This window comes from Leucopleurus acutus (genome assembly GCF_964270905.1).
Source record: "Leucopleurus acutus genome assembly, chromosome: 16".
Lineage (NCBI taxonomy): Eukaryota > Metazoa > Chordata > Mammalia > Artiodactyla > Delphinidae > Leucopleurus > Leucopleurus acutus.
In genome coordinates, this window is record NC_139158.1 from 9,786,209 (window position 1) to 9,812,388 (window position 26,180).

The window sequence follows — 26,180 nt, forward strand, 5'->3', positions numbered from 1 at the left end:
TGGCAGAGGTGTTGTGGACCATGGCCTTGGCACCCAGGGCCGTGGGGCACCCTCATGACCTCCTGCTTAAATCTGTGCCCTTGTTCCTGCAACCCTGTGCCTGGAGGAGCGTTGGTCCCAGTTCTGAGGAAGTAAAGAGCAGTGGTTAAGAGCATGAACTCCAGGACTTCCCTGGTGGTGCAGTGGTTAAGAATCCGCCTGCCAATGCAGGGGACACGGGTTCGAGCCCTGGTCAGGGAAGATCCCACATGCCGCGGAGCAACTAAGCCCGCGCACCACAGCTACTGAAGCCCGCATGCCTAGAGCCCGCGCGCCACAGCTACTGAAGCCCACGTGCCTAGAGCCCGTGCTCCACAACAAGGGAAGCCACCGCAATGAGAAGCCCGCACACCGCAACTAAGAGTAGCCCCCACTCGCCGCAACTAGAGAAAGCCCGTGCCCAGCAATGAAGACCCAACGCAGCCAAAAATAAAAATAAATTAGTAAATTAATTTTTAAAAAAATGTGAACTCCATGGCCAGAGGGCCTGAGTTCGAATCCCACCTGCCGCTGCTCAGTTGTGTCATCCCGGGCAAGTGACTTGCCGGCTCTGGGCCTCAGTTTCCCTGTTAGTAGAGCTCCCAACAGTATCTTCTTCACAGGGCTGCTGTGAAGACTGAACAGGTTAATATCTGTAAAGGGCTCCGACATGCCTGCAGCAGAACAAATGTTACGGGTCTGGGAATTCCTTGGGCTGAAACAGCTTGGCAGGGGGTAGAGCCTCATCCCCTCTGAACCGCCACCCCCAGCACACCGCACAGGTTCAGAGTCAGGCGCAGTGAAGAGCACTGCTGCAGTGGACCAGCCCTGGGGGTGTGGGGCAGGGCTCAGCAGGTTCTGGTTAACGTTACTGACAGTAATAATTGCTGTGCAAGCTCATGAGAGCCTCTCAGGGCAGCAGGAACCCACTCTGAGAGCAGGCCTCAGTCTCTACTTGATTCCCTCCAGAGACAGGGAGCTCACTACCTGATTCTTTGCTTGTTGGATCCACTGGTGAGCACTGGCTCTGTGCTGGGTGTGCTCAGTGCTGGGATTCAGAAGAATGTGAGTTAATCCTCTCTGTCCTTATCAAAGATAGCTCCAAGCAGACCGGTGAGTGTGGCCATGGGGTGTGACAAGCTATTGTGGGCCTCCAAGTCAACATGGGAAGGATGATGGAGGCAGAGGAGTGTACTTAATTCATTCATGTATTCCTTAGACATCTTTTGAGCTTCTCTATGTGCTGGGCGCTGTCCTAGGTACCGTGAGTCCTGAAACCAACAAGATATGCAAAGAACCTGTCCTTTAAAGCTGCTCTCAGTGAGAGTCTGGGGCTTATGCCAGCGAGTAAGAGGAAGGGTATTCTAGCAGAGGGAACAGCGTGTGCAGAGGCCTGGAGATGTGACAGAGTGCATGGGGTGGCGGTGGCACTCCGCCAGGATTTGGTGGCTGGGGAGCATTGAGGTGGGGAGTGCCTTTCTGGAAGCAATAAAAGAAAACACTGACTTTGAGAGCTTGTTAGCGACTGACCTCACCCCTGGGACCACCAAGTTCTGCCCCTCCTCCCCCCTTCTTTCCCCAGCAGCCCTGGCTGGCCCTGCTGGTAACCATGGCCCCCTGCCTGGTTCATCCCTTCTCCAGGCCACCCAAGCGTGACCCCCTTCCCTGATTTCTAGCACCATTAATACATTTTGCCTGCCTTTGAGCTTTTTTTTTTTTTTTTTTTTTTTTTTTTTTTTTTTGCGGTATGCGGACCTCTCACTGCTGCGGCCTCTGCCATTGCGGAGCACAGGCTCCGGACGCGCAGGCTCAGCGGCCATGGCTCACAGGCACAGCTGCTCCGCGGTATGTGGGATCCTCCTGGACCAGGGCATGAACCCGCGTCCCCTGCATCGGCAGGCGGGCTCTCAACCACTGCGCCACCAGGGAAGCCCTGAACTTCCTTTTAAATGGAAGCATAAGGTCACACTCTAAGCACCTTTACATCTGCCTTCTTTCACTCAAGATTCACAAGGTTCATACGTATTGTTGCACGTGGTTGTACTGATACTTTGTACATTCTCATTGCTGTGCTTTATTCCATTGTGTGAATAAGCCCCCAGGTATTTACTCATCCTGATGGAGGGGTAATTTGGGTTATTTTCAGTTCGGGAGTCTTAGGAAGAGTCCATATCTTTTGGTGCATGTATGTGCCCTTTTCTGTGGTGGCATAGCTAGGCGTGGGATCGCTGGTCATGCTCAGCTTCAGTGTGTAATGCCAGGCTGTCTTCCACATTGCTTACACCAATTTCCACTCCCACTAGCAGTGCACGAGCGTTCTCGATATTCCACATCCTCACCAACGCGTGGTATAGTCCGTGTTTCATTTTATGCATTCCGGAGGATGTAGTGTTGGCGTGATGGCTAATGAAGGTGAACATCTTTTCACCTGTTTATTGGTCTTTTGGTTACCCACTCCCCCCCCCTTTTTTTTTTTTGGTGAAGCGCCTGTTCAAGTCTTTTGCTGATTTTTCTAACTCGATTTTTGGAGTTATTTCCATATTCTGAATAGGCATCCTTTGTACAATACAGGAATTACAAATTCTTTCTCTCCCTCCCCACCCACCCCCACTGGTATCATTTGATGCAAGGGAGCGCTACATATTGTCCAGTTTATCCGTCTTTTCCCTATTTTCAACACTTCCTGGGTTGAAGTCTTTGCCTGCTCCAGCGTTAAGGCAGATCTTCTTTCACGTCTACTTCTAAAAACTGTATTGTTTTACCTTTCACGTTTAGATCTTCTATCCATCTGGAGTTGATTGTTGTGTACGACGTGAAGTAAGTGTATTAGCTTCCTGTGGCTACTCTAACAAATGACCACAGACTTAGTGGTTGAAAACAACAGAAATGTATTATCTTACACTTCTGGAAGTCAGAAGTCTGAAATGGATCTCACCAGGCTAACAGCAGGATGTCAGCAGGACTGCGTTCCTTTTAGAGGCTCTAAGGAAAAATCTGTTTCTAGAAGCCTCTTCCAGCTTCTAGAGGCCTCCCGCATGCTTTGGCTGTTGGCCCCTGCCTCCATCCTCAAAGCCAGCAATGTTGGACTGGGTCCTTTGCAGGCTGCCATCTCTTTGCTTCTCTCTCTCCTGCCTCCCCCCTTCCACGTATGAGGACCCTTGTGATTACATTGAGTCTGCCTGGATAATTCAGAATAATCTTCTGTCTGGTCAGCTGATTAGCAACCGTTCTCTCTGCAACCTTAATTCCCTTTTGCCACGTAAACTGACATGTTCACAAGTACTGGGGATGGGGCCATTACTCTGCCAGCTGCAGAAGGGAGCATGATTTTTTTCCCACGTGGCTGTCCATTTGATCCAACACCACTTATTGTAAAGACTCTCCTTTGCTCAGGGGTAATTTTGAGTTGCGTGTGCAAATTCCACCCCGACAGGCTGGGTTGGGGAGGAGAACCCAGGAGATGGGGGTGACTTTCCTGCAGCTGCCCTGGCCTGGATGTGTTGGATGGGGCTGCCATGGAAACCAGAAGCGAAGGAGGCAGTAGTGAAAGATGACTGGGTCAGCATCCTGGCCCGGAAGGCAGGATACCAGAGCCCGTTCCTTCCTGTTCCCCTGATCGCTGGGCGACCTCAGCAGGCCCCTCCCCTCCTTGGGCCTCTGACTGTCTGGTCTCAGGGCCCTTCTTGGCCAGCACAGGTTTTCTTCATTTGGGCAGCTGACTCTCACTGTCCTGTTTGCTTCACTCCTGTGCCCTGGGCCTCAGCTTTCCCATTCTGTGAAATGGGAATAAAGGTGGGTCAGGGGGCAACTTGAGGTGTGTTGTTCCCAACCCTTCTTTTTGGGCCTGATGGGGGAGCCCATCCAGCAGAGCCAGGGTGATGCCTGCCCAGTGTCCTGGGCCAGTAGCAGGAGGGCTACAGATGTCCAGTTGCTGGGGCCGTGGGTGGCCACACAGCCAGGAGTGGGTTCTGGGGCCATGGCTGTGCCCTGGTTCTGAGCATGCCAACTGTGCGTGCATGCGCGTGTGTAAGACAGGGAAGTATATTGACGTTCCTTCCCCTCCCTAGACCTGACACAGCCCTGATCCTTTTTTTCTTTTCTTTTTTTGGCTGCCCCACATGGCTTATGGGATTTTAGTTCCCCGACCAGGGATTGAACCCTGGCCCTCGACAGTGAGAGTGCGGAGTCCTAACCAATTCCCAGCCCTGATCCCCTTTGCCAGGAGACAGGATCTGAACTCCAAGCTTGAGGGGAGGATGGCCACACCCCAGTGTGTCCAGCTCAGGTAGGACTGACAGGGTGGCCCTTCCCAGGGCTCTGCAGTCACCCCGGGGGTGGGCAGGACACGGAAGATACCAACTGACTTTACAAAGTAAGAACCGCAGCCCTGAGCTCAGAGGCCGTGACGATGGTAGGATGGTGAGTGTGTGGCACTGGATGCCAGCCTTCCGGCCTCAGCCCCTGCTTGTCTCCCCCCGGCAGGTGCCAGGGAAGCGGGGAGTCGATGGGCTCTCAGGTCGGTCTGTCCTTCCCCGCTCAGCCCCGTGGGTGCCCCTGCACCCCATGTCCGAGCTGCTGGCACGCGTGCCCTGCCGTCTTCCCAGCGTCATCCTCCCTCCCCGTCCTTGAAGCCATATCAGCTGGTGTGGCCTGGGTTCCTGCCCCGGCCCTGCTGTGAGGCTTGGCTGGGTCCCTTCCCCACGCTGGTTCTGGATGGCCGCCAGGCCCCTGGGTACTCCCAGGGCAACTCGAGGCCCCAAGCCGGGCCCACCACCACCACATTCTTCCTGGGGTCTCCCGTCCCATCTCCCGCTGCTGGCCGGCCCCTGTGTGAATGTTGGGCTCACACAGCCCGCCCCGCGACCTCACTGACCGGGGGAGAGCAGGGGTGGGTGGGGGGCTGGGGCGCGGGCAGACGGGCGCCGTCTCCTCCGCTCTCCCAGGCCTGAGGGGCAGCTGGTGTGAGCTGGCGGGACTCGCGGGGGGCGGGGGGGGGCTGTCCCAGATCTGCTCTGCTCTGTGCTTGCCCGTGGGGATTCTCGCTTCACCACTGGGTGAAATTCCCTGGACCTCAGTCGCGTGCGAACAAGATGGGCCTCTTTTCCAAGCAGGTGGGACAAGCAGTGGGTGCCGCCTGGGTGGAGGCTCATGGGGACGTTGGTCACACTCGCCCTTGGGGCCCCTGCTGGGTATGGGGGTTGGGGTAGCACTGAGTTTCTAGTGCAGGCGGGAGTGTTGGGATGCCCCGTGGGGCAGCTGGGGGGGGCCCATGCCACGCCCACATAGGGGCCTGCCTTTGGGAGCCTGGCGGTCAGCACCCATGGAGTTCACTCTGTTTGGGGCCTGTCCCCCATTCCTCTTGATGGGTGTGCATGGGGAGGGGAGGAACTGTTTCCTCTCCCCGTCCCCTGGTGTCTGTCTTTAAATTGTTTTTGCTTAAAAAATGTTCTGAAATATTTGAGGCACTCAAAAAGAATAGACAGGGCACAGTGAACTCCCACGTACAGCCTGCAGGGCTTGAGCACATCTCGGGACTTCCCTGGCGCTCCAGCGGTCGAGACTCTGCGCTTCCAGTGCAGGGGGTGCAGGTTTGATTCCTTCCCTGGTTGGGGAGCTAGGATCCCACGTTGCCATTCAGCATGGCCTACAAGAAAAAGAAGAGGAGGAGGAAGAAGCAAATCTTACAAATAGAAACGAAGCCCCAGTTGCCCAGCCCCGGCCCCGTTCCCATCCCCCAAACTGCATTTCTTGGCCGTCGCGTGGGATGCCGTGCATAAGTGCCGTGTAGTCACCTCCAGGACCCTCGGCCACGGTCCCCGGCCGAGTCTCCACTGCACCTGCACTGTTCCCCCAGGCTGTGCCTGCCCTTCGCCCAGCCCTTGGCCCACCTGCCCTTTCCCGGAGGCCTTTCTAGCAACTTGGTATCACCTGGCTTTTTGACTTTTCGCCCATCTGATTGGGTGGGAAAGGGGATCTCCTTGCAGCGTGGATTTGCATTTCCCTGCTGACTGGGGAGGCCCAGCTGCTCTCCAGCCTAACAACATCCTCTCCTCGAAAGCTGGCCCGGCTGTCATCAGGGTGCTCTCAGGTCGGTGCCCTCTGCTCCCTTTCTTCTCTGCCTCCAGCCCCGTATACTACACACCAGGTGGGTGCCCCAGGCCTCAGTCACTTCACACCCAGCCTGTCCCCAGATGAGCTCCCCACCCTGGCCCCTTCCTGCTCCCAGGTCCCTCCAGGTGTTGAGAGGTTCTCCTGCCTTCTGCCGTCCTCAGCCCTGCCTCCCCCCCACCTCCTCCCACCTGCCCTCCTCCACCAGTACTTGTCACCTGCTCGGCACCTGTCCCTGCTCTGTTCCCTCCAGCCCCTGCCTCCGTCTCAGCTCAGGCCTCGTGGCCCCTGTCTGTCACGGCACCTGTCATCCTCATTAGCTCCCAGAGGTTTTGCCGAGATGCTCATCCGATCTGCGGGTCCTCTGGTTGATGCCCTCCATGTCTCATCATCCCCTCAGCCTGATGCCTGGGCATGATTGGAAGACCCCCTCCCCCCGCCCGGATACCCACCCCCTGCACATTGTAGGCAGTCTAAATCCTTAGCTGTTTGGTTGACCTGGCAGAGCGGAGTCTGTGCCCTGCAGTTTCCCCTGCTTGGACCCAGCCCCCCACCCCGTGCGCCTCCCACCGCCCGCTTCGCCCCGTGGCTCTGCTGTGGTCTGGAGGCTTTGGGCCTGCAGTGAGGGGGCAGGGGCCACACTAAGTCCATCTCTGGCTGCCATGTGGCCTGGCACATGGGTCACAGGCTCAGGAGGTGGGGGGAGCGTGGGCACCCCGACTGCTGGGACCCCTGGGGTGGGCAGGAGGAGCCCCCCCCCCCCCCCCCCCCCGCAGAGAGCTCCGTCTGCTGGGCAGCAAGAGAGCCCAGGGTGTGGCTCTTGGCCGAGGTCTCTGAGCTGAGGTCTGGTCCTGGGAGCCTGCTTCCTGGTGCCCGCCTCCCATGCCCTCTGGGCGACGCTGGCACAAGGACATGGGCTTTCCACTGCCCTAGTTGGCATCTTTCCCCCTTCTGTCGGGGCCGCACCCTGGGCCGCTGATTGGTGGAAAGTTCCTGGGCCTCATCCCCCGCCCCCGAAGCTGCAGCCCGCCACCCCCAGGGCAGCTGAAATGGAAACCCTGAAACGCTAAATGGTAATTGAGGGCGGCACAAAGGGGGCCTGTTGGTCTGAACGCCACCCGCCCTTGCTCGCCTCCCCCACACCCGCCTCGTCGAGGCCCCGGCTCCCTGGGGGAGGCGGGGTGTGCATCCCGGGCCTTTGGAGAATGTAATAGAGACCAGACCGTAGTGCTGCTGCCCTTTCCACACAGCCTGCGCGCCGGGCACAGAGGGACGTTCGTGGGGCTGTCTCGTGGACTCGCTCATTTGTGCTCCCCACACAGCAGCAGTGCTTTCCCCCCCATTTTACAGGTGATGGCACTGAGGCTCGTGCAGAGCCAGGGTCCCGCAGCCACTCGGGGTGGGTCTAGGGTTTGGACTCCATGAGACTGGAATCTACTTCCTCCCAGGCCTCCCCCATCGGCTGCAGTGTGGCCAGAGGCCAACTTATCCCCACGTCCCAGCTTTTTCCAAGAAACCCCTCTCTTCCTCTGTCCCACAAGCAGGGCTGAGTCATAAAGGGGCCTCCTCCCCCTCTTCCTGTTCACCATTCTTCTCTCCATCTCCCCTTCCCTGTGTTCCCCCAGCACCGGAGGCCTGCTCGGGGGCAGGGGTGGGACTGGGGTGGGCCAAGTGATGCAGCCTTGGTTCTCTCTCCCGCCAGCTCCTCTGGTCTCCTTTGTCCGTGAGGCACGTGGGTGCTCTCCCCAGAGGCCAGGGGTCTCACAAATGTTATTCCAGGCCTGGGCCAGGCAGTGTAGGGAGGCGGAGGGCTAGACCTGGGTCTGGTTCCAGCCCAGCTGCTGAGCCATGTGTGACTTTGGGCTCGACCCCGCACTTTCTTGAGCATCGGATGTTCCTCCTGTAAGGTGACCACCGCCTCATCAGGGCGTAAGGCCTGGCACACATAGGTTCCTCACGCTGGACGCTGCTGGGTCATCAGGGTCTGGGAGGGTAGGAGGGTGACTGTGAGGGCCTCCAGAAGCCTCCCGTGGGAACAATGTCCCTGGGGATTTGTGGCCTTGAAGGCCTTTGTCCTCTGGGCCGTAGCACGTGTGCTCTCATACGGGGTTTCCAAATCACAAGCTCTGTGCCGGGCGCCATGCTGGGGCTGGGTTCTCAGAGAGGAGGTGGTGGCCCCACCTGGGGTTACCCGTGGGCTCCCAGGAGGCATGAGGAAGGTAGGAGAACGGTATCCTCTCTCCTTGGCTCAGTGTGTGATCCTGAGGTCTCTGGGTCAAAGGTCCTGGGAGACTTCCTGGAGGAGGAGGCATCGAGCTAAGTGTTCCATATGTGGTTGGAATAGGTGAAGTGAAGCAGGTGGGAGAAAAGGCACAGGCAGAGTCTGGGAGGTGGGAGACGGTCAGGCGAGTGGTAAGGAAATGCAGGGTCATCGGCAGCAAGGCTGGTTGGGGAGCCTCCAATGCCGGACACAGTTATGACGCCTGGTCCCTGTCTCAGAGGGCATGTGGGCTCGTGAGGAGTCTAGACCAGCTGCATGAAAAGCTGTGGTGTCAGACGGCCAGCTGGGCTGTTCACTATAAGCCACTCAGTCCTGAGGGCTGGGCCTCCCGGGCCTCTCATCCCCATAAGCCAGCATCATTCATCCATTCAGGTGTTTTCCTGAGCACCTATAGGCACCAGGCATCCCATCAGTGCTGAGGATACCACAGTAAACAGACTCAAGTCTTCTCCTTGTGCAGTAGAGAAAAACAAAGCTGGGGAGGGCTGGAGAGGGGTTGTAATCTTCGAAGGGGAGGTTGGAGCAGATAATTGGAGGAGATGAGCAACACACTGGATATTTGAAGGAAAAGCATTCCAGGCAGAGGGAACAGCATGTGCAAAGGCCCTGAGGCTGGAGTGTGCTTAGTGTGAGCTAGTGTGGCTGGAGTGGAGTGGGTGAGGGAGGGCCTTGGAGGTGGTGAGGAGGGCCTTGAAGCCCATCGCACTACTAGGGGGAGCCTTCAAGGATTTCTTTTTCTTTTTTTTTTTTTGGCTGCGTTGGGTCTTCATTGCTGCACGTAGGCTTTCTCTAGTTGTGGCGAGCGGGGGCTTCTCATTGTGGTGGCTTCTCTTGCTGTGGAGCGCGGGCTTCGGTAGTTGTGGCACGCGGGCTCTAAAGCGCAGGCTCAGTAGTTGTGGCGCATAGGCTTAGTTGCTCCGCGGCATGTGGGATCTTCCCGGACCAGGGCTCGAACCCGTGTGACCTGCATTGGCAGGGGGATTCTTAACCACTGCGCCACCAGGGAAGCCCAGGGATTTCATTTTTTATAGAATTTTTTTTTAAAGTTGAGATCTAATTTACACATTATTAAATCTATCCATTTTAAGTGTACAGTTTGATGACTTTTAGTATAAACATACAGGTGTGTAGCCATCACCACAATCCAGTGTTAGAACATTTCTACCACCCAGAAAGTTCTCTCATGCCTGTTTCAAGTCAGTCCCTGCTCTCAACCCCTGGCAACCGCTGATCTGCTTTCTGTGTCTATAGTTTTGAAATTTCAAATAAGTGGAATCAAACTATATGTAGTCTTTTGAGTCTGGTTTCTTTCACTTAGTGTAATGTTTTTGGAGGTTCACCCATATTGTTGCAAATGTCAACAGTTGGGTTCTGCATTTGCAGATATGGAGGGCTGACTGCACTATACCATTTTATATGAGGGACTTGGGCATCCTCGGATTTGGGTAACCTCAGGGATCCTGAACCAATTCCCCAAGGATACCAAGGGGCAACTGTGTACTATTGTCTAGATGAACTTTGTGTTTATATATTCACCAGTTGATGGACATTTGGGTTGTTTCCATGTTTTGGCTATTGTGAATAAGGTCACTATGAACATTTTTTTTTTTTTTTTACAAATGATTGTATGGTTATATGCTTTTATTTCGCTTGGGTGGTTGGGTCATATGGTAGGTATATATTTAACTTTTTTTTTTTTTAAAGATGTTGGGGGTAGGAGTTTATTAATTAATTAATTTATTTTTGCTGTGCTGCATCTTCGTTTCTGTGCAAGGGCTTCCTCTAGTTGTGGCAAGCGGGGGCCATTCACTATGGCGGCCTCTCTTGCTGCGGAGCACAGGCTCCAGACGCACAGGCTCAGTAGTTGTGGCTCACGGGCCTAGTTGCTCTGCAGCACGTGAGATCCTCCCAGACCAGGGCTCGAACCCGTGTCCCCTGCATTAGCAGGCAGATTCTCAACCACTGCGCCATCAGGGAAGCCCCTATATTTAACTTTTTAAGCAACTGTCAAACTGGTTTCCAGTGGGGTTGCACCGTTTTTCATTTCTACCAGCAATCTGTCCTGATTACTCGACATCCTCGTCAGCACTTGATATTGTCGGTTTTTCTGATTTTAGCCATCCTGATCTGCGTGAAGTGGTATCGCATTGTGGTTTTCATCCACATTGTCCTTGTGACTAATGATGTAGGTCATCTTTTCACGTGCTTATTGCTGTTTACGTATCTTCATTGGTGAAATGGGTATTCAAATCTTTTGTTCATTTTTTTATTAGGTCTTATTAGTAAGTTGTAAGGGTTCTTCATATGTTGGTGAATAAATGACCTTTGTTAGATATATGATTTGTAGCTTGACCCAAGCCTGACAGCGAGTGACTCCTGGGCCCCAGAATTCCTGGGGTGTCAGGGAGTTGGTCAGGGGATTAGAATGTTGGATTTGGCGGACTCTGGGGGGCAGGCCAAGGCTGGCAGGCATGCCTCATACTCCCATCAGCCCACCTGGGCATGTAGGTGCCACTACTTTGTGCCTTGCAGGAGCTCATTTTCCCTTGCTCTTATGTCTAACCACCCTGTGTGAGGAGCTGATCCTTCCCATGGCTATGCCAGGACGGTAATAGTGTTGTTGGCTCATCCTGCTGGCTTGGGAGCCTTTCTGGGGACACATATTCCTGCTGTGAGCATTGTGGGTTGGCTTCTGTATTAGTCAGAACTTCTTTGGTTGCAAGTGACAGTGTCCCTCAAAGAGAATTAGGCAAAAAGACATAACAATGCCTGTGTGTGTCAGGATTTGTTGGCTGATGTAAGTGAAGGGCTCAAGTGACCAGCTTCAGGTTCAGCTGGATCCAGGCCCTCCAAATCCTGGGACTTAGCTCTGCTTTCTCTGTGTTGGCGTTGTTCCCTGGCAGTCTCTTCTATGTAGTAATCCTGCAGCTCCTGGCTTTCATCCCACACCTGGACAGCCCCAGAACAAGAAGAGCACCTTTTCCTAAAGGTTCCAGCCAGAGTCCAGGCCCTGATGCTCCTTGGGTCACATGATCTTCCTTCAGCTAACCACGGGGCTCTGGCCAGGCCTGGGTCATGTGTCCACTCTAGGTGTGGGGATTGGGGGTCAGCTCATGTAAGTCATATGGCTCAAGAATGGAGAAAAGGGTTCTCTAAAAAGGAATAATATTCTGTGACCATGAGTGGGATAAGGATACGGCTGGACGGGCGAAGGGTGCGGCATCCCCTACTGCATGAGTTTAATGTCCAGAAGGCACTAATGTCCCCTGTTCCCGAGGTCCTGAGGGGGTGATGCTTTCTCCCAAAATCCTCTGTCCGTCCGCTGTGCTCTGCATCCCCTCTCCCCACTGGACAGTGTGCTCCCCTAGGTGGAGGACGCATCCTGCCTGCGGCTCTGGGGCAGGACAGGGCCAGGCCTATGGTGAGCCCTACATGAATACCTAGTAGAAGAGAGGGTGTGCACACAAGACAGTGGGGGAGTAGGGGATGTGGGCCTGTCCTTTCTGCCTCTCCCCCAACTCCCCTGCAGACAGTCCCATCTTTCTGTCACCTGGTACCCTGAGCTGATCACCATGGAGACTGGGGGCTTCCCCTCTCAGGAATCCCCTTTGTCAAACACTAGTGCCCTATTAGCCATATGCATCGCATCTTTCTCTGCTTAGTCATGAAAGCAGGGAGCTGTAATCGCAGGAGGGCAGGCTGAGGGCACGGCAAGTCCGTCCCGGCAGGGGGTTGAGGCGGGTGTAAGCTCCTCTGTGTGTGTGTCCCCGCACCTGGGGTGGAGTGGGTGAGTGCTGGATGGTGAACCCAAAGCTGGCGTATGGCCTGTGTGGTGAGGCTGGTTGATTAAACTAGATGTTGCTTTGTCCAGCCTGCATTGAGGGATGTGAGCTGTTGGCTGGTCCTAGAGGGTCTGGGGGCCACTGGAGAGTGACCCACTGGGTTGCCCATGCATGTCAGGATCTGCTGGCCAGTGCTGTGTGGTGAGAGCTGCATTCAGCTGTTGGTGGCCATGCTGAGCTGCACGGTCCTGCTAAGGGGCTGCTGGGGTTAATACAGCCTGTGCTGCAGACCCCTGAGCCGGCTTCCTCCCGATTTTCACCTCCTGGGTCCCGGATGTAAGAGAGAGTGTGTGCCTGACCCAGAGTCTGGCGGACTGGAACAAGTGTCCTGGCAGCGCCGCCGCCATGCTGGGCCCACGCCCGCAGCCACTTCTCTGTACCTCAGTTTCCCTATCTAGAAAGTGGGGATGACCATGGTCCCTGCCTCACGGGGCCAGGGGTGCTCTGCCATATGGTGACGTTGTGATGTGATCCCTCGTGTTCTCTGCCCACAGGTGAGTGACGATGGTGGAGAGCACGTGACCTGCACAGACCCTTCTCTGCCCACCGAGTGGCACCACCATGCAGAAGCCCAGCGGCCTGAAGCCCCCCGGCCGCGGGGGGAAGCACTCAAGCCCCATGGGCCGGACGTCCACTGGATCAACCTCGGCCTCTGCCACTGTGACGGCCACTGGCTCCAAGGAAGGTGCGCGGGGCCAAGGGTGGAGCGGGGGTGGGTAGTGGTTCTTCTGGAAGAGCCAAGGGAACTTGGGCTGCTCCCTGACCAGCCTGGAGGCCAGCAGTTCCCAGAAGTTCTTCTTGATGTCTGACCACATCCCTTTGAAAATTAACGGGCAGGGACACATGCTTTATGTGCAATTGTTCCTTTTCACGCTCCTCCAAAGTTGGGAGGCGGTACCACTGTTGGCTTCCCTTAGGGATGAGGAAATGGAGGCCCAGGGAGGCATGGCAACTTGCCCACATCACTCAGCCTGGGAAACGCAGCCCGATTCCAACTCCAGCCTCTGCCAGCCTCCCTGCCCCCACTCATTCCCCTTCCAGGGTCTGAAATGCTCCCCATCTTCCCATCAGCTTTCTTGTCTACCACCCAGACCTATGCCCTTTGAGCTTTACTTGTGTAACCTCTAGTCCTCCTGCTGGTGGGCAGAGGGTTCCTGGCAGGGCAGGGGTAAGGCCAGGTGCTCGGGCTGGATGCACCAGCTCTGAAGCCAGATGGGTTGAGGACAGCTGTTAGCTATTGGCTTTTTCTAGTGATAAAAAGTAAGAGAGTCCACTCTGTAATATTTGGAAAGTTTGATGTAGGGGTAAAATTGCCTATAATCTTCCCTAGAGGAAGATTACCCTAGAGGTAACTATTACTATTTTGGTTTATATCCTTTCACTTTTTTTTTAATATATATCTTTGCAATCATGCTGCATATACAACTTGAAAATCTGCTTTTTAATTTTTTTATAAATTTATTTATTTTATTTTTGGCTGCATTGGGTCTTCTTTGCTGCATGCGGGCTTCCCTCTGGTTGCATCGAGCGGGGGCTACTCTTGGTTGCGGTGCACTGGCTTCTCATTGCGGTGGCTTCTCTTGTTGCGGAGCTTAGGCTCTAGGTGCGTGGGCTTCAGTAGTTGTGGCACGTGGGCTCAGTAGTTGTGGCTCACGGGCTGTAGAGCGCCGACTCAGTAGCTGTGGCACGTGGGCTTAGTTGCTTCCCGGCATGTGGGATCTTCCCGGACCAGGGCTCGAACCCGTGTCGCCTGCACTGGCAGGTGGATTCTTAACCACTGCGTCACCAGGGAGGCCCTCTTATTTTTCACTTTGGTAAATAATGCTGTGATGAACATCTTTGGCACAAATTCCCACTTTGACGACACTCCAGCCAGCAGGGTAAGACGGGGTCCATCTCATCTGATTGGCATAGAAGTTTGGAGAGGCAAAACCAGTCACAGGCCAGACTGGGCAATCTGGGCCCTGGGTAGGGTCAAGTGAAGTTTGAGCCAAAGGCACGGGCAGTTGACAGAACCAGGTCCCTGGGAAAGCCAGACAGCTAGCATGGAAAGGTGAGGAAGATGTGTCATGTGGCCCGTGGACTGCCCTGCCTGGTACAGGCTCTTGTGGAGGCCCAGACAACCCCTTTCAAGGTGGCAAATCCTCCTTTCCTCATTTCTGAGCCTCAGAAGAACCTAGGCGGGGGAAAAAACAAGGGAAAAAACAAGGCTGTTCCAGGTGAGGGAACAAGTAACGCAAGGACCCTGAGGCAGGAATGGATTGTTTGTTAAAAAAGAGAAAGAAGACAGGTCTGGGTAAAGAGGAGTGTGAAATGAGGTTGGGGAGGGCAGCAGAGGCAGGTGGTGAAGGGCAGGGGGACTGGGTTTGTTTTAAGTGTGATGGAAGCTGTTGGAGGATGTTAGCAAAGGTAGTCTGGTGGTGTTGGCATTCCTCAGGCCACCAGGCAGAGGGCAGGTTGCGGGGGTTAAGAGCGGGGCTGGGGAGACTGGTGAGGAGGCATGTGGTCACCCGGGCGAAGATGTTTGTACTCACTTCCAGGACTGTGGGAGGTGAAGGGGGCTGACCACCATGGGTGGGCTGCAGGGAAGACTTCCTGGAGGAAGTGTGAGTGAGCTCAGCCTTAAGGAAGGAGGGAGTTGTAAGTGTGGAGGAGGAGGACGATGTGGGGCCTGGAGACAGAGCATGGGCAGAGGCACCAAATGGGCCTAGTGGTCTAGAGCGGGTGGGAGTTGTATATCCCACTGGCTGGAGAAGGGCTCCAGCCAGGCTTGGCCCTGACCCTCTTCTCCACTGGGGAGAGCCCCTAGCACCTTCTGGATTCTTTCCTCATTGCCTCCTCTCTGATCCAGAGGGCCTGAGTTCTGGCTCTGATCCAGCTCTAATGTCCCTCCTGTGTGACCTTGGAAGCATTACTTAACCTCTCTGAGCCACAAATGGGATAATGTCATTTCTCTCAGGGAATCAAGTGAGTTAATAAATGAGAAGTGCCTGCAGGCACAAGACTCATTAAAGAGTAATTTCTTTTCCTTTCATCCCTCCATAATCTCATTACAGAAAAATTTGAGTGATAAAAGAAGGAACTCCCATTACCCCTCCACTTAACCTAATCACAGCCACCACTGTGACCTATTCCTTCTGGTCTTTTTTCCTGTTCACATGTTGTTGTTTCAAGCAGTTAAGTCATGGGTTGTATCCAGACTTGCATCCTACTGCTTCACATTTGATTGCGTTCTATGCAAAGCGCCCTCCGCCCCCGTGCTACGGCAGTGTCCTCTTTGCCATCATTTTGAATGGCTACATCCTGGTCTCTCGAGGGAAGGGGAATGGACCACACTGTGTGGCCTGCTGATTGCCTCCTGGTCACACCGCACGGTGGTCTGGGGGCCGCTGAAGGTGGGGCCTGGGTGGTCTGACTCTGCCTGGACCCCAACCCTGCAGGGCTGTTCCTGTGCGGGGAGAGGAGGTGCCGCTCCATGAATGCCCAATTGATCACAGAGACACGCCCCCTGCCGAGGGACACGGTGGCGGCTAAAGGCTGCAGCTGCGGTTGGTGCCGCCCTCCTTCCCGCTCTGGCACCTGCTGCCTTTGCAGGTCAGAGAGAGACAGACCCCCCGGCTGGGGGAGGGAGCAGAGAGCCGGGAGCAGTTGGCCAGGGCAGTGGAGCCCTGTGACAGGGGAAGGGAGATTTCTGCGGCCCAGAGCTGCTTTCGTCCCTGCTCCAGGTCTCATAACAAGAGTCCCAGCAGAGGCAGGATGTGTGGCAGCAGCAGGGGAGGACAGTGGCCCCATTCCTGGCCCGCAGGCTCCCTCACCCACCCTATGGAACTGGCCATCAGGTCTCCGAGGTGCTGGAGGCGCCCACCCCCGTGGGAGGCTGGGACTCCGGAGGTGGGTGCTGGAGCACCAAGAGAGGGTCTGGCAGAGGCTGGAGCCTGGTGGTGGCTGGAGGGGGGCAGTGGCTCTGGGAATCGGGGCAGTGGCAGCCTCCCAAAGCATGAGCTCAGCCTCCGGGCAGAGGATCTGCCAAGGGTCAGGCCTGGGCTGATGCCTCCGCCCCGCCCGGCCTTTGTCAGTTCCCAGAGCCGTGGGACCAGAGGGGCCGTGGGAGGGGGTCTCTTACACCAGGAGGTGGCCCAGGGGTGGTCAAAGCAGGTGCACAGGAAGGCGGTCTGGGACCCACCGGTGGGCCAAAACCTGGGTGGGGCCTCTAGGTCAGGGGCAGCCCAGCCAGATGGGATGGACCCCCTGGAGACTGCTTCAGATCAGGCAGTCGGGGCGGGGGAGGGGGTCCTCGCTCAGGAGGTGACACTGGCGTGAAGATCTTAGTGACAAGCAGGAACCCGCAAGGTCAGGGAAAGGGCATCCAGGCAGAGGCAGTGGTGGCTACAAAAGTCCTGAGTCTTGAGACGTGGGGATGGAGGGAGAGCGGCTAGAGAGGCCTGGGGAGGGGTGTGAATGGGCCGGGGCGGGCGTGGAGACCGGAAGGGAGTTGGGGAGCTGTGGCCCAGGCCGCCTGGGGGTTGGGAGCCTATCCTGGGCCTGAGGAAGATGCGGGGGGAGCTCAGGTCTCCGGGCTGGTGGCCCAAGATGCTGCTGGGGTTAGGCCTTCCGTTTGGGCCAGGAGCAGCCGGCGCTGGCCGGGCAGGTCCAACCCTGCTGGGTAGTCGTAGGAACCACGGCAGGCTGTGCGTAGGAGCCCTTAGTCCTTCCCGGGGTCTGCTTCTGAGCCTCAGGTGGGGGCAGGCCAGGCTAGGCCGTGGGTGTCCCTCTTGGGACAAGAAGGGCTGGCCGCAGGGACCTGGGGAGGGCTCTAGGGACAGGGACAGACCATAGGCCACTGTGAGGTCCCTCTGCCCTTGCCCCCCACTGGGGCAGGAGGACCCTTGGAGGGCCTCTCCCACCCCTTGCCCTGTGGTCCAGCCCCAGAGATTTCCCATCTAGGAGGGACAGCGTTTGACACTTGTGTGTCACAAGCCGGCCCTGCAGCAGGTGTCTTATCACATTTCTTTCTCATTAACAACTGAGTAAGAGAACTGCTCTTCTGTCCATTTGAAAGATGACAGAACTGAGGTTTGGAGGTCTCAGCTGAGTTGCTCAGAGTTACAGGGCCAGAGGGTAGCAGGGCTGGGCTTGGTCTAAAGCTGGTTCAGGCTGCTGGCACCTGCTGCCCCCGGGGTTGAGGCAGCTGCGGTGGCTGGACTCCAGTCCACTCCTACGCTCTGCTCAGGCACCGGCTAGATGGGCGGGGTTGGAGGAGCCATCTGTTCTCGTTAGGTTGGTCACAGCTATCCCCCAGTGTGCCTGTGGCCTTTGCACACGTGGGGGACCCAGGACACAGGAGGTCAAGGACGCATGTGCATGGGCGTCCCCCTCAGAAAAGCAGCGGGCCACTTGGGGCAGGGTCCACTTCCTGTATGTTGATCTCCCCCAAGGGGCCCAGAGCTTTGAAGTTCTGGCTTATTGAGCTGGGGCCCGGGTGCTCCCACACCCTGTGGGTGCTCCAGACATGGGAGCCAGCCTGACGTGCCCGGGGTGGGGTGTCCCACAGAGCTTCACAGCTGGCCTCTAGTCCTAGACACTGACCCCACTCCACTCCACCTGCGGAGGTTCGTGTCTTTCACCTTGATCCCCATGCTCCCTACGAGGGTAGGTGGCTTCATCCCCGTTTTAACTGACCTGTCCCAGATGCTGCGCAAACCTGGGCAGAACCGGACCAGCTGCCAGCCCTTGCTCCTGCGGAGCTAGCCCTGGCTCCAGGCGGCACTCACTCCCTTCAAGGTCAGCTCTCCTGCTCTCCTCCCCTGACCACATCCTAAACTTTTTAATGGCATCAGGATGGGGAAAGCCAAGCTGAGCTTTTCTGTGGCTGGGCTGCGGATGGGCGGGGGGGGCAGGGCAGCCTCCTAATGTTCCTGACGACGCCCAGAATCGATTGGGAATGGGGGCGGGGGGGGGGGGAGCGGGGGGGAGCAGGGGCCCAGCTGCCAGCGCCCGCCCGCCCGCCTGCCTGCCTGCCGTGGCTGGCGTGGCTGTAGCAGGGCTTCTCCATGGGAAGCTGGCTCTGCTCCTTCCAGGGTAAGCCTCCCGCATCTTTTTCTCCCTGGGGCCTCAGCTGAGTCTGCTGGGTAGGGGCTCTTTCCCCCTGGTTTGGGAGTAAGGGGAACAGAAGGGGGCTTCTGAGTTCCCTTTGGCTCAGGAAGGACGCTGAGCAATCCTTGGGACTGGGGCCCGCCCCGGAACGGCCTGGTAGAGGGTCCCTTCTGCAGGGATGGCTGGCTGGAGACGGCGTAGCAGGGGAGATGCCGGGCCTGTGGTGGCCACAGGGGGCGGGCCCTGCCTTGGTCAGAGTGGGTTGGGAGGGGTCTTTCCAGAGACCATATGGGCGGGACGCTGTCAAGGGACTGACTGGAGGGTGGACCGGGCTGGGGGGCTCACGGTGGGAAAGCTGGCGCCCTTGAGGAATGCTCTAGAGACCCCATCCCTTCCTTTGGACCTTGGTGTTGAGTCCCTGCCAGGAGAGCCGGGATCTTAGAGCAGAAAGCTGCTTTGGGGTTTGTGGGGCATTTATGTATGTTGCATTGGGGCCACCAAGGAGGGGAGGTCAGGGTCGTGGCCAGGGTATATTTCAGCCCCATTTTGGGGCCCCGGGGATGGAGAGGGGTCTGTGTGGACCCCACCTCCCAGGGCTTGTCTTCTGGGTGGGGTGCAGACGTGTACCCTGGCAGCCTGGGTGGCAGGCTGTGCCAATCAGGGAAGAATGGAGTTCCGTGGGGTTGCAGTGCCAGTGAGGGGTGGTGGAGCTGGCCTGATGGGCAGGCAGGGTTTCCTTAGGCGACACAGAAAAAAATGCTATAATTTTAGGCCAGAGTGACTATGTACTGCCTGAGACAGCCCTAGTTTATGCTTGTGGTCTTGGCATGATACTATATTAATAGCACCTCTTTTCTCTCCACTGTGTCTAGTTTTGGATTATAAATTATGTAGGCACCTTATTTATAGCCCTCCCTAAGTCATCACACTGCTCATTTGCACATTAAAGGCTCTGACAAGTCCTGTAGCAAAGTAACCTTAACTTTGCTTAAGCCCCTGTTCCTCAAGTTGTTTGAATTTGGAGATTAAGGTTTTGTTTTCATGATACTTATTAATGCCTTGTTGAACTATGTTCTATGGAAAGTTTATAGATACACTTTTTTCCCCTCTGGCTTTCAGGGGCAAAGGGCCAACTTCATCATGCTCCTTGGTGCATGTCATATCATCACTGTGGGTCCCTCCAAGCCCCTCTTGTGGGTTTTTTTTTTTTTTTTTTTTTTTTTGCGGTACGCGGGCCTCTCACTGTTGTGGCCTCTCCCGTTGCGGAGCACAGGCTCCTGACGCGCAGGCTCAGCGGCCATGGCTCATGGGCTCAGCCGCTTCGCGGCATGTGGGATCTTCCCGGACCAGGGCACGAACCCGTGTCCCCTGCATCGGCAGGCAGACTCTCAACCACTGCGCCACCAGGGAAGCCCAAAATTAAGTACATTCTATTAAAAACATAGGTAATAAATATTCAAAACTCATGACTTCTAGTGGTTCTCCTAGTAGTGTTTATACCACTACTACTACTATTTTACTACTGGTAAAAAAGCTACTATTTACTACTAGTAAGATTTTGTAGCATCTGTGTTTTTTTTGTTTTGTCCTGTTATTTATTTATTTATTTATGGCTGCATTGGGTCTTTGTTGCTCCCATGGGCTTTCTCTAGTTGCAGTGAGCAGGGGCTACTCTTCATTGAGGTGCACGGACTTCTCATTGCAGTGGTTTCTCTTGTTGCGGAGCATGGGCTCTAGGCGTGCAGGCTTCAGTAGTTGTGGTGCACGGGCTTAGCTGCTCCGTGGCATGTGGGATCTTCCCGGACCAGGGATCAAACCCGTGTCCCCTGCATTGGCAGGCGGATGCTTAACCACTGCGCCACCAGGGAAGTTCCCAGCATCTGCGTCTTTGAGGTTATTTACTCTATGTTGGAAATACTATATATAATCTCTTCCCAATTCTGTGTTCAGTGGCATCACGCTGGTAGCTTGAGATGGATCATGGTGGGAGAATTTACACTATGGAAATTGGCAAAGGCTACAAAATCAGGGTTATTATTATTATTATTATTTTCTCTTGGAGAACTAGTTAAGCCTTTCCCAGCACAGCACTGGCTGGCATATAGGTGGAGAGGTAGTGGATGGAGACCACCCCATCGGAGAGGACCACCAGTGTGGGCCAGGGTGGAGGACTGGGGAGGCCCCAGTCCTGTCACAGGAACAGGGAGCCTTGAGAGGAGCATGGACAGCAGGGCCAGGCACCACAAGGCCGGGAAGGGCCCCCTGCAGTGCAGCGAGACATCCTTGCAGGAGAAGTTTCCAGAGCGGGGAGGGGTCAGGAGCTGAGGGTCAGAGAAGGACTGGGAAGCAGAGTCTTATTAGGGCATGGAACCGTTTCCTTCTAGACACTGCTGGATGGAAAAATACCAACTGCAGGGAGAGCAGAGGACCGAGTAATATCTAACTACAGCCTGGCTTGTGTTTTTGACTTTTAAGTACTATACACACACACACACACACACACACACACACCCCTACACGCACAGGATAAAGCGTGGAAAAACACACACCAAGATGTTAACTGTGATTATGTTTATATGATGGAACTATAGATCCTTTTCTTTTTCTTTTTCTTTTTTTTTTTCGGTACGCGGGCCTCTCACTGTTGTGGCCTCTCCTGTTGCGGAGCACAGGCTCCGGACGTGCAGGCTCAGTGGCCATGGCTCACGGGCCCAGCCGCTCTGCGGCATGTGGGATCTTCCTGGACCGGGGCACAAACCCGTGTCCCCTGCATCGGCAGGCAGACTCTCAACCACTGCGCCACCAGGGAAGCCCAGGTCCTTTTCATTTTTTTAATCAGTAACTATGTTTAAATTTTTTTCTGCACTGGACATGAATGATCTATGTAAGAAACATTTAGAGAGAGAAAAGCTTGTTTGCTGGGAAGGAGAATGGGTGACGGCAGGAGGGGGCGAGGTGAGGGAAGCTGTTTTGTGGGCCAGGGCGGTGTTCATGTCACCCGTGGGCTCTGACCTCTGTCGGAGGGCCATCGCGGGGAGAGGAGAGAGGTGGCGGGGAGGCGTGTCCCAGGGAAGACCAAAGCGGGATGGAGGTTTGCTTCTAAAAGGAGAAGAGGGTTCTTAGCTTTCCTCTGGAAACACAGGGAAAATGGGAAGGGCTCAGGGAGGTACAAAGGCGGAAGGGAGACCAGGTGAACCGGAAACTGCCTGGAGTGAGCCTCAGATTCCTTGACTGAAGAAATGGGAGCGACGTTCTGCAGCTCGGATTGTTGACTGTTCCGTGCACCCAGCACAGAGCCGGTGTGGGCCCCCGTTCTGAGCCGGCAGTGCAGTGCAGCTTGCATGGAGGGCCTGCTGCGGGGAACCAGGCTGGGTGCTGGAGAGGAAACAGCCCGTGTGAGCTTCCATTTCAGTCTGGAGGCAGACATACTCAGGTGAAGACGGGGTAAATCTCTTGAAGAATGAAGTGAGTAGAGGGTGCTGCAAGTGGGTGGGCTTTTAGGTGAAGCAGTCAGGGAAGGCTGCTCTGTGGAGGTGAGGGAACGAGCCCTGTGACTGTCAGGGCAGAGGTTCTGGGAGGTGCTCCCACCTCTGTTTGCAGTGAGCCCTCTCTCCCCAACCCCAGGACCCCGTGGACCTTGGTGCCTTCCTGCCAGGCAGAAGGCCGGCTGAGTTGTAGCTGCGGTCCTGGTGTTCCCCCACCCCTTTGCTGGGCCCACTTTGACACTGGGTGCTCAACGAATGGGGTCCCTGGTGGCTGAGATTCGGCAGGTATGAAAGATGCCGGTCTCCGCTTCCCAGGCAGGGCAGGACCAAAGCCCTTGCGGAAGCAGGGGAGGATGCGCTCTCATCTGGGCACCTCCCACCACCCCCGCCTTGAGCGCCCCCCGCTCACGTTGGAACAGGCCACCAGCTGCTGTCACTCCACACCATTTCCTTTAGCCCTTTTTATCACAGTTCTACTTTGAACTTGAAACCAGCAGTCAATTCCCTTGTGCCTGGTGTCTGGGGAAGGGTCAGCTGCTGGCGTGAGGTTTAAGTCTGTTGCTGCCCTTTGCTTTCTTGGGGGTTTGCCGAGCTGCTGCTGGTCCATTTGGGAACTAGGAGGGCAGGGAGGCCCAGGCCCTGCCCTCAGGGAGCCTCCAGAACCACCCCAGAGGCTCAGCCCATCAGCCGGGTCTCATAGCTCTGATGACACGCCCCCTCCTCTGGGAGAAGAGGCGGGACTTGTAGCATGTCAGTGCTGGCCAGTACCTTAGCAATTTCTGACCTCGCCCTTTGTCGCCCCATGGGGAAGCTGAGGCCCAGATATGGGAAGGGGCTCGGCCAGGCCCAGCCAGTGTGTTACTGACGGCTCCCTGGAGGGAACGGAGCTCTAGTGGGGTTGCCACCCTTTCCCCAGCTCAGGCGGCTGCAAGCTGCCCGGGGTGAGTGGGGGAGTGGGTGAAGGTTTGTGCCTGTGAGACTGGAGCATCAAAGAGGAAAAATGCAGCAGAACGCCCAAGTGTGGTCGCCAGGCTCGTGACCTGGATTTTATTTTAGCAGCTGTTCAAACAACTGGTCCCCGGGGCCTGTGACCTCTGGAAGGGGCAGGGGTGGGGAAGAAAGGAGATTACCTGGGGGTCTGCCTGGGCCAGGACAGCTGGGAGGACAGCTGAGTAGGCAGCTTCTTGCCAAGAATAGCCACGCTGGGTCCCCCTCGACCTGGGACCCTCCTCTATGCTCTCTGCACAGACAACAGGTAGGGCAGGGTCTCACCTGAGCCACGGCCATTCCGTTAAGCAGACATCACAGAGCCCCTCAGCACGAGGAAGTGTTCTGGAAACGGATATGGGAAGGGCACTGACACCTGCTAGACACCTCCTATGCCTGCCTTATGGGGAGGCTCTGAGCCAGACCAGGTGGGCCTGGCTCCTGCCTGGGTGACTTTGGGCAAGTTTTATAACCTCTGTTTCCTAACCTGCAAGATAAGAATATAATATAGAAAAAGTACACAGTCCAGGGCTTCCCTGGTGGTGCAGTGGTTGAGAATCGGCCCGCCAATGCAAGGGACACGGGTTTGAGCCCTGACCCGGGAAGATCCCACTTGCCGCGGAACAGCTAAGCCCGTGCACCACAACTACTGAGCCTGAGCTCTAGAGCCCGCGAGCCACAACTACTGAGCCCACCTGCCACAACTACTGAAGCCTGCATGCCCAGAGCCCATGCTCTGCAACAAAAGAAGCCACGACAATGAGAAGCCCGTGCTCCGCAACGAAGAGTAGCCCCCGCTCGCCACAACTAGAGAAAGCCCGTGCATAGCAATGAAGACCCAACGCAGCCAAAAATAAAATAAATAAATTTATATATATATAAAAAAAAGTACCCAGTCCGTTGAGGGCACGTAGTCTCACTTCATGAATGGTAGCTGCTGTCTTAATGATGATAACCTTGACCCCTCGTTGTTAGCAGGACCCACGGGCTGCTTGGGCAGTGTCACGAGGGACCTGGGACACCATCTAACTTGTGGCTTCCTCCCACTATGGCTGCTTTTCGGAGCAGGTTTTTTTTTTTTAAGGAACGGGCCCACCTGACCTAGCAGGGTTCCCAGGCCCCGTACTGCTGTGATCCCAGCAGAAGCTCCTTGTAACAGGATTGTCCTAGATGAGAACCAGGGACCCGGAGCTAGCCCAGGCACAGGGAACAGCAGGACGAAGTCGGCTGCTCTGGTGGGGGGTGTGTGTGGTGGGGGCAGAGCCATGGGTCCAAGGTCACCAGAACTTGCTGGAAGCCCTTCTTCTGCCCCCTGATCCTTTTGTGGTTTTAAATTTTTTCTAATCCCTTAGTTTGAGGATCAGTCATTTTCATCCCAGTAAGAACGGTCAGCACTTGTGTGGCCCAGGCACCGTCCCTAGGGCTTTGTGTCCATCACTGTACAGCAGCCCCGTGGCGGAGGGCAGGTGAGGAGACCGAGGCGGGGCTCCAGGGTCTGTTCCCTCAGCCACTGTGGCCTCCACCTTGTGGGATCTCAGGGGTGGAAGAGAAGAGCCTTGGGGACACCCCCCACCCCCACCCCCAGGGTCCCACAGAAGGAGAAGGAGACATCCCTCTGCAGGAAGGAGTACAAGATGAGATTGTTCCCTGCTCGAAGGGACCTGTAGGGTTTGGTCAGAGTCTAGGAAACGGGTCCATGCAGAGGAGTCCAAGATTGGGGTGGTTGTAGTTTAGGGCTTGGCATGGTGGGTGCCTGGTGCACATTTCCTGGACGAATGAAAGCGCCCTGCACCAAGAGCCAGGGGCTGTTGGCCGGACCTTGGCGCTGCTGCCTCCTGCCTGGGGGGCCTAGATAAAGCACCTGATATCTCCAGGCCTCAGTTTCCTCATCTGTAAAATGGGATCATGGAATCACTTCACAGGGTTAACTGAGGGTCCAATGAGCTACTGTATGTATGTCTGCCTCTTAGCAGAGCATCAATTCGTGGGTGTGATCACTCTGGTTGTTAATCAAATTCAGTAGCAAAGCTCACTGATTTCCCAGGAGCCCAGCTCACAGCTGAGAGGGAGCCCCTTGCCCCTCAGTTAGGACGCCCGTCCTGGCTCCCCAGGCCCTGGCTGATCACATGCTTTCCCACCACTACCAGTGCCCCGGAGGGAGAACCTGCCTGCTGGAGCTCGTATGTCAGCCCTGCCCTGGAGTTGTGTGGCTTCCTCATCTCCCAGAAGCTCTGTCCTTCCAGCCTTGAGACAGCATGCAGCCAGGCCTGCGGCCCCAGGCTCCTTGGCCTTGGGTACAAAGAGGATGCTGGTGGAGCCGCTGCCCCTGTGGCCCCTCTACTGGCTACCCATGGAAAGGACCAGAAACACAGGCAACTCTGATAGGGGCATGGCAGTGTCTGCTTGCCTCCTGTCCCCATCTGTATTTGACAAGTCCGTCAGCCTCTGGAGTAGAGGAGGAAAAGGATGAGTCCTTCCCTGCCTGATACTTGGTCTGGCAGGAAGGCGGGGCAGCCTCCAGACCTTGAGGTATAAATGGGCAGGCTTGCCGGCATCCGCTTGCACAGGAGGCCCTGTGCATGGGGCCCAGGAGCCAGACACGCACAAAGCATTGTGGGTTTGAGCTCTGCTTTGTCCTTTTGTGAGCAGGTTGCCCCCCTTCCCTTCTTCTGAGTCTAGAGCACATCAGAGCCCAGGCCTGGGAGGCAGGCCCCCTCCAAGGGTTTGAGTCCCCATTTCTGCTGTGTGGCCTTGGGCGAGGCCCTGGCCTCTCTGAGTCTCAGGGTCATTCTTTCTGTGAAGAGGGGCTGGATTAGGGTACCCAGTTCAGGCCAGAGAGCCTGGAGTTCAGTCCAGCAATGAGGTTAAGTGCTTGCTTCCGCCTCCCACCCTCCTCACACCCCCTTCTCCTGGTCTGTGTGCCCTGAGGCTTGGCCTGCAGCTTGGGGACCGGGGAGGAGAGGGGGAGACTCAGGAGTGGAATAAGAGGGTTTTCTGGCTCCTTCCTTGTCCCGAGATGTCTGTGGCCAGCTGCCAAGGAACAGTGAGGAGCCCTTCGTGGGGCCCAGAACTGGCTGGAGAAGAAGGTGGGGGGCACAGAGATCCCCCCACAAGACCTGAGTCCCACGTGGGGCCATGGGCGGCCTCAAAGTAACAGCTGAGGGCCTGAGCCCACCGGGGTGCGGAAGTAGCAGCTTGTAACCCTCGGTCATGGGTTCATTCTGCCCTCAATTTTGAGTGACCCTGAGCAGTGGAAAGCCTTCAGAGGAGGCACTGTCCTGAGCTTTTCATCCCTGGAACTTTCCAGAGGGGTTGGCAGAGTAGGGAACCGCCCGGGGATGCCTACGGCCCAGGAAGAATGAGACC

General features: G+C 56.1%; 1 protein-coding gene across 2 annotated transcripts in view; it reads left to right on the plus strand.

Moving 5' to 3' along the window:
* Window positions 1–12,810: 12,810 nt before the first annotated feature.
* CLIP2 (CAP-Gly domain containing linker protein 2) overlaps window positions 12,811–26,180 on the plus strand; it is a gene marked incomplete at its 5' end in the record, with an annotated part of 51,104 nt that continues 37,734 nt past the window's right edge. For both annotated transcript variants that reach the window (XM_082858033.1, XM_082858034.1), the window contains one exon: window positions 12,811–12,934. In XM_082858033.1, coding sequence (XP_082714159.1) covers window positions 12,811–12,934 — 124 coding nt within the window. The remainder of the gene's footprint in view (window positions 12,935–26,180) is intronic.